A 10,097-nucleotide genomic window follows, 5' to 3' on the forward strand; every position below is an offset into this window, starting at 1 on the left:
CAAAGGAACAATAAAAGCCTATGAGAAATGCTCAATGAGAAAAAGGGCTCAGCCCAAAGGAGATGTGTGCGCCATGGCTCGGTCAGAGCTGGTGCGCCATGGCCAACCAGAATTGGTGCGCCCATGATGCACTCAGGCCAGCAAACACGGTCAGTGCGCCTGAGGCATGGCGCCTGGGCATTCATGCGCCTCGGTCATGATGCGCCTAGATTCAGAAGACACGGTCAGGGCGCCTCGGTCAGAAAGCTGAAGGTGCGCCTCAGGCTGATGCACATTGGGCGATGCACTGTGTTGGTTGAGCTTTTCATTTCTTCGGTCATGGATCATAATTCCTCGGTCAACCTTGGTTTTTCCTCGGTCATGTGGTGCTATTGGTCGGTGGATTTTGAGTTTGGCTCTATGAATTTTGACTTTGGCTTGGTTAAGTTGCGTGGGAGTTTCATCTTGATGAGGTGCACTTGTTGGTGACTTTAATATACTCATCATTTATGTATATTATTTTTTATTTAAAAGTCAATAATAATTAAAAAAATAATGAATAATGGGATGAAAATATAAAAAAAAAAACAGTTATACTTTTAATTGCCCGTTTTTAAGATGAAGTACGACCAAACAGCACTCCATGTGTGTATGATTGAAACCTGTCATGCAGAGCAACATCAAATTGATCCAACCTCGCTGGATTTCACATTAGTCACACACATTTTCTGTTTCTTAGCCACTCATGTTTTCCATTTCTTTTAACCTTTTAATATTATTATGTATTAACTCCATGTATTCTTCCAGTTATTTACAGTTGTATTGTTTTGACCGCTGATATTTTATGTATTTTTTTGTCTAACCACGTATTTTTAAGGAAAATAATCATTTTGAATCGGGAAATTATTTAGTAAGTCATTTACTAGTTATTAATTTTTGTCATTTGCATAACATTTGTTGCTTAAAAGAATATATTGTCAACCTTGTGTGGTTTCAGCCTTTCAGGTGCCGACAAAACATTTCCAATATATTAAATTAGACTCTGCTTTCTTTCTACTTTCTCCATTTCATCCTTTGTAGTCTAAAAGATTTATACACCGATTAATAAATCATTTACTTAATTGTTATCTTATTGTATTTTTACTAAAATATCCATCATCCAAATTGTAGAAACTTAATTATTTAATTAATTCATACCGTAAAAAGATGTAAATATAAAAATTTAATAGGATAAAAATTTGGAAAGAAAAAAACCAGTCCTAAAAATGTAAAACTACAAAAGTTTTGAAATAAAAATAAAAACCTAAAATAACGAAAAGTAAAGATAAAGTTACTCAATCTCGGTAACTACCCTTTTATTCTCTGTTTTCAATTTTAACTGTTGATTGTAAAACTTCAATTCTGATAACTACTTTTATATCATTATGCATGTATCTTGGCCTTTTACCTCATAAAGACCCATATACCAAGTAGTTATGTATGCAATAATGAAAAAGTTTTGGTTGAAATACTTGTGAATGAGATAGTGGAAATTTTGATGGCTTCAGTTTTATATAGGATTTATACTTTCAAATGTGTTGTGTTAGACATCTTCATAACATAACTAAATGTGACTTGTGAAATATTATTACTTTATCTAAAACCGAATATTGATGCATTAAATTATGTTAGATTAGCATCTTCCCCTAAAAGTTTTTCTACTTCAACTAAGTCTTGTAACTTTTTGGTATCCAATAAAGAAATCTTTTTTCATCATTTTGATTAGTTTCTACTTTTATTTTGAACATTGTTGATGATCTCTTTCCTGGTTTCATTATCTTGTTCATGAATGATATCACATAAAAAATGTCACATTAGATTACAGGATGACCAAAAAGTGAAGGATTTAATTTATGTGAAAAATATTAATTTATTAATTTATTACCCTAAAAGTGAAAAATACTCTTAGTAATATCAAAAAAAACATCATCATTTTGTTTTCGGCTAGAACCTAGAAGTTTGCCTACATATGAAGGCAAACGTATCATCACAAGTCACTTATGTTTTCCAAATCCATGGTTATTTTCATCAAGAGTTGATGACTAGCTCTAGATTTCATGAAAAACGAGGTGGTTTGATATCGTCAATATGTGCTCGCCCATAACTCTTGTTGCTAAATAAAGGTAGGATAGAGATCGACCATGGTGGAATACAACGACCATGGTAGAGGTCATGGTGCAAGCCACGGGGAAGAAAATTAACAATGATTAACATTTCTCATGTCATCATCAAGTAATATACTAATATTATAACAAAGATTTATTTGTTAGACGTTTGAAAATTAAAGGATATATTTGAAACAACAAAAATCATGGGATTTTATACTAACTTAAAAAGGGAATCCATATTGGAGTTTTGCCATATTTCTATTTAAACCTAGGATGTGTTTTATATTATGGTAGAAGATAATTTCATGAGACGCGTTTTAGTCCTATTATATTTTATAATTGTTAGTTTATCATATTAATATATTCAACACATATGCATGCTTCCTAACTTTGAATATTAACTCTTTTTTGCTGAAAGAGTATAATATATATATATATATATATATATATTGTTAATATAAATATTTATACACATTTAGTATATCATTCACATTTTAGTTGTATTAAATATTTTTTGTATTATTTCTTTGAAGAGACAATAATAATTAAGTATGAATAGTAAATGATGCAATAATATTGTATATATACATTGTTGGTGCATCCATTTTTTTCTTACTTGAAAAAAAATTCAGCTGATTTTTCAATTGAAAAACATATATAATTACTAATTCAGTACTTCAGTGCATATGCCAAACGAGTGTTAAATCTTTAGAGTATGCATGTTAATTTATAAGTCACTCAGCAAATTTATTTGATAAAAAGAAGTAAGTATTAGGGATTTATTTTAAAAAGTTACAAACTTATGATCTATAATTTTGTATTTTTTTTTTGTACAACTATAATTTTGTATTTGATCAACTGCTTGAAATAACTTGTAGTCCTATAAGGCTAAATGGCTAATATCATCTTATACACATAACTGATTTATCAGATAATCTTATAAATTTAAATTTAACTAAATAACTTATTAACTTATAATTAGGTTATAAACTTTAAGTTAAGTTATAAATAGAAAATAAATTCAACATGAATGGTGATTTTGATGTTGTCTAAAATCCAGTATTCCATGGTTTTAATGAGTAGTTAGCAATGATGAAATTAGGCCTAGATGAACAGCTAATTCATTGCTGGACTTAGACAGCTTATTGTCAATGACAGATTGTGATAGGTACTACTAGGATACATATGTTTGGAATAAATTATGTTTTTAAATTATGATATTCTATATGTCAAATTATAAATTTAAGAAATAGAACACGGTATCAAATTTGAAAATTTTTGTTTCTTTTATTTGTTTATAAGTTTTTTTTATAAACTAAATTGTTACCTTAAAAATAAGCAAAAACAATCTCAATTAAATATCAACTAATACATACTTTCAAACCCTGAATTCAACTCCATCAAACATTCATTACTTCTTCAGTTAAGGGGGTTGTTTAAGGAAAAAGATCACCTAATATTCCAATTTTTTTAATATATTAATTTTATTATTAATTAAAGTATTTAGTAATATATTTTATTGTGAGAATAGATATAATTAATGTTATTTAATAAATAACTATATATCTAAGAATTTTCTAAATGTATAATATTTGAGGGGAAAATGTATACATCGATAATGTGTGAGTTTTATACACGGTTGGTGCATTATTCACCAATCATATTTAATCGTTATTAATTTTCCAAAAAATAATATATATATATATAGTAGATAAATGTGTATAAATCTTTATATTGGTTGGATATTATACTTACTACACTCATACTAATCATGTTATGTTTGGCATTTTAGAGAGGATGATGGATGAAACAAAACATTTTGGAAAGGGAATTAAACATAGGAAATAGTAATAGTAATTAGTAAGGAGGTCATTTTCCCATTAGTTTTGATGTCCCTCTTTCGAGTTTGTAACTTTGTATTTTTCTACGGCCTTTGTTATTTCTTAATGCTTTATCTCTTCATGTGTTTGAAAGAGCATTGTTCTTAGAGTTGTTTTTAATATAATAAAAATATTTTTACTCTATTATCTACTGTATCATTCTTATTTTTTAACTTTTGTTTTTAAACAATTTTTTTGTTGTTCTTATCAAAAGGAAAGTGAGGAGAAAGGCAGATGTTGTGGAAAAAATGTAGATGTTATGAAACCTAAATAAGAATAAGAATGACATTTGTCATTGTGAGAAAAAATATATATATTGTTCTTATTTCATAGGGAGTTGTAATAAATTATAAAATAATGTATAGATCCAAATAAAATGAAAATGTTGTTTGTCATTGTTGTTGATAACCTTTTCATTCGATATCTTGTTTCAATTTTCTTTGGCTGAATATTAATCCTAATGCTATTCTCTTTCTATACTTAATGTCACGAGCAACAAATTACATATAGAAGTTTTTTATTATTGATATTCTATTCTGCTATGATCTCTTTGGTCTATCTTTCTTTCTGTTAATTTAAAAAATTGAGGTGAGTTATTAAAATGATTAATTGGATTTTTGACAGTGCTAAAGTCTTGAGAACTAGAGTGTTTAACAATTTATTTAGCGAAAGTAATACATCTACTTGTAATTTCTCATCATTTTCGTTCGAACATAGATTAGTTATACTAGACTTCAAATAATTGTTTTTGCCTCTAGACACGTCTATGCACTAAACTAATGGTATTATATAATGAAATTGAAAACCTATTATTTTTTTTCGAGGTCATGCATATAAAGAAATTAAAAAAAAACCACCTAACGTAGAGGACTTATACTTGACCAAAGAAAATATACTTGTTCTCTAAGAATACATTGCTCTTTTCGGCTACAAACCAGATTCTACACCTATGGATCCTTCGACAAAATTGCATGCTGAAAAAGGAAGCACTTATACTTTTGGGCACATATAGAAGAGTAAGACTTTAATACCCTATTAAAATAGGATTAAATATCTTCTTTAATTTAATTTGTTGTTTAAGTTAATTTATGTCTAATCCCATAAACTTTCATTCTTGTTCCATGTCACTGCAAAGACTAGAAAGAAGATACCAACCACTAGACATAGAAGATCTGATCTACATGACAGTTGATCATGCATGGATGAACAAGATCTAACATATATGGTTGTCGATCATGTCTGGATAATCGACCTAGTAAAAGAAAGGACAATGTCGACAAGACAAGATAGGTCAGCACTCGACAGGTTCACATTGCTCACACAATAGAGATAGTCCAAATTCATAGCAGTGTCGATCTAGTCTGTTGGAAAGATAAGGTCATGCTAACCTCAACGATGGTATCTTCCCTTGGAGTCTAAGCCACTCCACCTTTGTATAAATAGGTGAAGCCATTCATAAAGAAATGATAATATATTTTCTCTGCTTTTCTCTAAGCATACTCCCATAAATACTAACTTGAGCATCGACTTGCCTTTTCAAGTACTCACCCAAGGCAGTCTAAGATCGGCGATATGGGTGAGCATGAGTTGGGTAAGGTTTGTCTTTACCCAACCCTAAATATTGGTCATGTTATTTTTTTGAACTCAACCATAGACCCGAAGCTAGTCCAACTCTAAATATCTATCAGGTTAGCCTTTGAACCCGAACTCAACCCTAAGACTACATTGCAATTTGCAAATTATGTGTACTAACATGTTAACAGTGTCCACATTTCTAATATTTGTTTTGTGTTTGGTCCTGCAACACCCATGTTGTTGATCTGATTGCTCATGTTGCTAAGACTTGAGTGCTCATGTTGCTAAGACTTGAGTACCTTGTGTTTATGTCTACCTTGCAATTTAGCTCTTCCTTTCCATGCTCAACTATAAAAGCTTGAATAGATTGATCTTTTTCATGTACCAGTGTTGCAGGACCTATAACTTTTTTCTTGACTCTTTTGATTGCCTCTTCCTAAGAGGATGAAGTTGGACTTTATGTACTTGATGTAATTGGCGACCTTAATAGACAAATGTAAAAGACCTTTAAAAACAAAATTAATTGTCTTTAATATATAAAACGGCGAAGATGAAAGAATATTGGACTTTGGTAATATGGTATATATAAAATAAAAATATGGTATATATAAAATAAAAATATGGTATATATAAAATAAAATTATGAATGAGTAAACGAGTACTATGTGCTAAAACTTGTCTATTATCAACTAAATTAATATATACATATACCACATAAGGTCTAATAATTAGATAATACTATGGAAGAATCTAGTTAATTGATTACTAAATTAGCTTTGAATTTGGCTGGATATGAAATTGTCTATATCCCTTGTCTAATAGTATGCCATTTAAAATGCAAATGAGCAACTGATTGCTTTGAAATTGTCTATATCCCTTGTATAACTGATTGCTCCAAATCACTGGTTTCCTTTGTATCATTGAGGGCATGAGTTTCATCATCTGAGAAAAAATTTAGTTACAGTTAGAGAGACAGTTTCTACTGGTAATGGTCGGTGATGCGAAGTAAATAAAGAAGAAAAAGTGGAAGCTTCAAGGAGATAAGGAAAATTGAAGGGATGAAGTATGTGCTAATACATAATAATCATACCTGAAACTGTGGATAGTGAGAAGTCAGTTAAGTGTTTGACACACTCCTTCAGTGCCTGGAGTTCGGCTTCCTTCTGTTGGAAATTGGATCGAGTCAGGTGCAGTTCAGATTCTAGCTCTGCGATCTGGTTCTCCTGCTGTTTTATCAGCAAATTGTTTAGTTTCTGATTCAGTTCGGATGGCAATGCTCCACGGAACTGAGAATAGTTAAAATTTGGGTCTTCATCTGGAACTTCAAGCTGCACAGCAGTTTCATGATCTTTAAACTTAGATATTGTGAAAAGTGCATTAATGGGCTACTGGTTCCCTCCCCTAGGTCGTGGTCGGAAACCGCAGAAAATTAAACAAGACTAGGCAGTCTAAATGTGTTTTCGCCCACACACATACAGAAGGTAAACACAAAGTGATTGATTATCACAGTAAAAACACATTTTCAATGCAATTTGACTTAGACTGTTTCCTTCAGTAAATCAAGGTAAAAACAAATTGGCTGCCCAAATACAACTACCTAACTATAAGCAGGGGAATATGAAGAATGAATAAAGGACATTAGTAATATTAGGAATATGGATCCGGTTTCTCTAAAGTGTGGGTGCACTGTAAAGAGAAAATTGCACATATATGACCATTGATAGAGAAATCAATGGCTGATTGTGATAATATGTTTGCACATATATAAGAAATCCTGGAGTTTTATTAAATCATAACTGTTGAGTTCTTAATCAATGGATATAAATGTGCACTTTACCTGCACTCTTGGAGGACCTAAATCTTACGAATGTTAGACAAACAAGAAAGAATGCACAAGAAGTTCACCTCATCTAATGTTGGCCTTATTTCTTCATGCCAATGACCGTCAACTGTACACCCAGAAAGCTTTTGGAGTTCAAACTCAAGTTCTGCTTCCAGTTGATCCATTTCCAGAACACGTGGTTCTGGTTCTTCGGTAAGAGCACTACTCCCACATTCACCTCCGTCATTTACGAAAGTACTCCAAATATTGACATCAGTTCCTCTGAACTCTCTGTTTGTCTTCTTCGGCATTACTTGATCATGCTTGCCACTAATTTTGCAAGAGTTCGTATCAATATCTCCACCAGAATCCAAAATTTGATGAGCACATAATAATTTTCTTCCGTCGAGCTCATATTTTAGTTCCTGAACATTTAAAGCTAGTTCCTCCACGGTGTTATTCAGTTTATTGATCTCAGTTTTTTCAGCTGACATCATATACATGATGCCAAAGCCAAGTGCCATACCAAATGAGTTATCTGAAGAATGCAATATGATGTTAAGATAAGAACAAGGAAATTTCAAATTTAAAGACATCATTGCAAGGTTCAACAATCTTAAAATAATCAAATTATGTTTGAAAATAATTACTAATTCATGCATTGTTAAGTATAAAGGCACATTAGCAGATGGTCGAAAACGAAGAACATATAGTCAACAGGAAAATGCATCATGGCATCAAAACAAGCATCAATTAACAACAAATTGTGAAGAGATTAAGCACAGAAAATTTGCAATCGTCTGACCAATAACTACTCATTATTCTTAGAATAGTTTGTGATTATAGATTTACAGATTCAGCCAAACAAACCTCATTCTTTACGGTGGAAACGGGTTAAGCCGCCTATTAAGGGCTTATTACCTGGCTTATAACAGGCTAGGTCAGGCCAGACTTTTTGTGTAAACAACTCAAGTTTTTTTAAAAAGCATATTTAGCTTAGTCAATATTCTATTATACTATTCTATGCCATGATAAAAATAAAGTTATATAATTTTAATTGAACATTTGGTACCCATAAGACCTGCAGAAGAATGCTAGTTAACACATGTCAAATTGTTTGACCTCAATTATGGTATACAATACTTTTGCTACCAAACTCATAACCATTTTGAAATTTTTACACCAAAAAGTTGGCATATTGAAAACTTATACAAAATACAAAACCTCCCAATTTTTCGAAATCACATAAAGGGGTTTTAAAGCATTAATCAGAACAATTATGACATCTCTAGTTATTAATTATCAACAAATGCCTGGTTTCTACAGGAGAAAGATTCAAATTTTATTTGCATTCGATATACATAACAATATTTAATATCTTATTGACACATCTACTAATCTGCACCATTCATTTTATAAATATACATGTAAATATAATTCAATAATGCATAATGGTCTCTTTTTTTGTTTAACACAGGGTATTTCCTCATCTATGAAACTAATCTCTCTTTTCCGGGATGCATTCTCAGGAATCAAAATTTCCTGGGATCTAGCGGGAAGCGAAATTTCTTAGGATTTATTGAGACCTTACACCACTATACCATTAGTTTGGGACCATTTGTCTCATACAAAGCAATAATTTGTCCTCTTATAAAAGCTCTTTTATAATATTCAATTACAACCCAAATAATTTTTTTTGCAAAATCAATTTCAAATCACAAAGCTACCCCAAACACAACACAAATTAATCATAAAAAACAGTTTAATATAATCTCAAACCTTTGGAAGAAGAAGAAGATGGAACCTTTGAAACTAAAACTCTGTTGGTAATTCTCCTCTTGTTCAACCAAAAGGGTAGCAATTTCTTCCCACCCTTCTTCTTCTTTTTCTTCTGATCAGCATTAGGAACCTTAACTCCATTCTCAGACCCAATGGGTCTAGATCGGGATTGGGACTCACCATCTTGTCTGAGAGATTCAGAAGTGGAAAAAACAAAGACCCCGTTGTTCTCATCACGTGTATGAAGATCGGTTACAGAATCATCAGATTCATAAGAAGAAGAAGGATTTTGATGTGGGTGTTGAATAGATTGAGAGTGAGGATTGTTGAGGAAGTGAATAGTGATGAAACCAGTGGATCCAGCCACAGCGGCAGCTAACAGAACTTGCCACATTGATCGTTGTTGTTGCTGCTGCTGCCAGTGTGTGAGTGAGGGGGATTATGTTATTATGTTAGAACATAGGGGTCACGTGCTTCCAGCTTTTATTCTTTTTTTTTGGTACATTTACATAAATCACGATCCATGTTCTAAATATTTTTGTCTTCACATTTTAAACTAATTAAATCTCATCAAATAATTAAAAAATATTATTTATGATTTTATAATTATATAATAATTTTCAATTAGATGGAGATAGAATGAGGCATATAAAGTAGGACAAATAATCTTAATTCACTTTTACTCGCTCCACCTTCAGTAACCACGTGTTAACCTTTTAGAGTTGGGAAGATTAATAATGTAATAAATTATTAAATAAAGTAAATATTGGATACAATTTAAGTAAAATAATTTTATTTAAAAAAGAAATGAGAAAATATAAGGCGAAAATGACAGAAATATATAAAAGTATAGATGGAAAATAAAATACAAATATATATTAAGTTTATACAACTAAATTAGAATAATTTGTTCTT

At 31.1% G+C, this 10,097-nt stretch overlaps 1 protein-coding gene across 2 annotated transcripts; it reads right to left on the reverse strand.

Moving 5' to 3' along the window:
- Positions 1-6,221: 6,221 nt before the first annotated feature.
- LOC109339324 lies at positions 6,222-9,637 on the reverse strand. Of its 2 annotated transcripts, XM_019576738.1 has the most exons (5): positions 9,500-9,637; positions 9,183-9,457; positions 7,487-7,941; positions 6,672-6,909; positions 6,222-6,523 (listed from the first exon to the last, which is right to left on the reverse strand). In XM_019576738.1, exons 1-5 carry the CDS (start codon positions 9,574-9,576, stop codon positions 6,450-6,452), a joined length of 1,119 nt encoding a protein of 372 aa, XP_019432283.1. In that variant the 5' UTR covers positions 9,577-9,637; the 3' UTR covers positions 6,222-6,449. The 2 variants fall into 2 exon arrangements, with proteins under 2 accessions (XP_019432283.1, XP_019432282.1); XM_019576737.1 differs by having other exon boundaries at positions 9,183-9,637.
- Positions 9,638-10,097: the final 460 nt, after the last annotated feature.

Source organism: Lupinus angustifolius, unplaced genomic scaffold (assembly GCF_001865875.1).
Source record: "Lupinus angustifolius cultivar Tanjil unplaced genomic scaffold, LupAngTanjil_v1.0 Scaffold_66_190, whole genome shotgun sequence".
NCBI classification, from domain to species: Eukaryota; Viridiplantae; Streptophyta; class Magnoliopsida; order Fabales; family Fabaceae; genus Lupinus; species Lupinus angustifolius.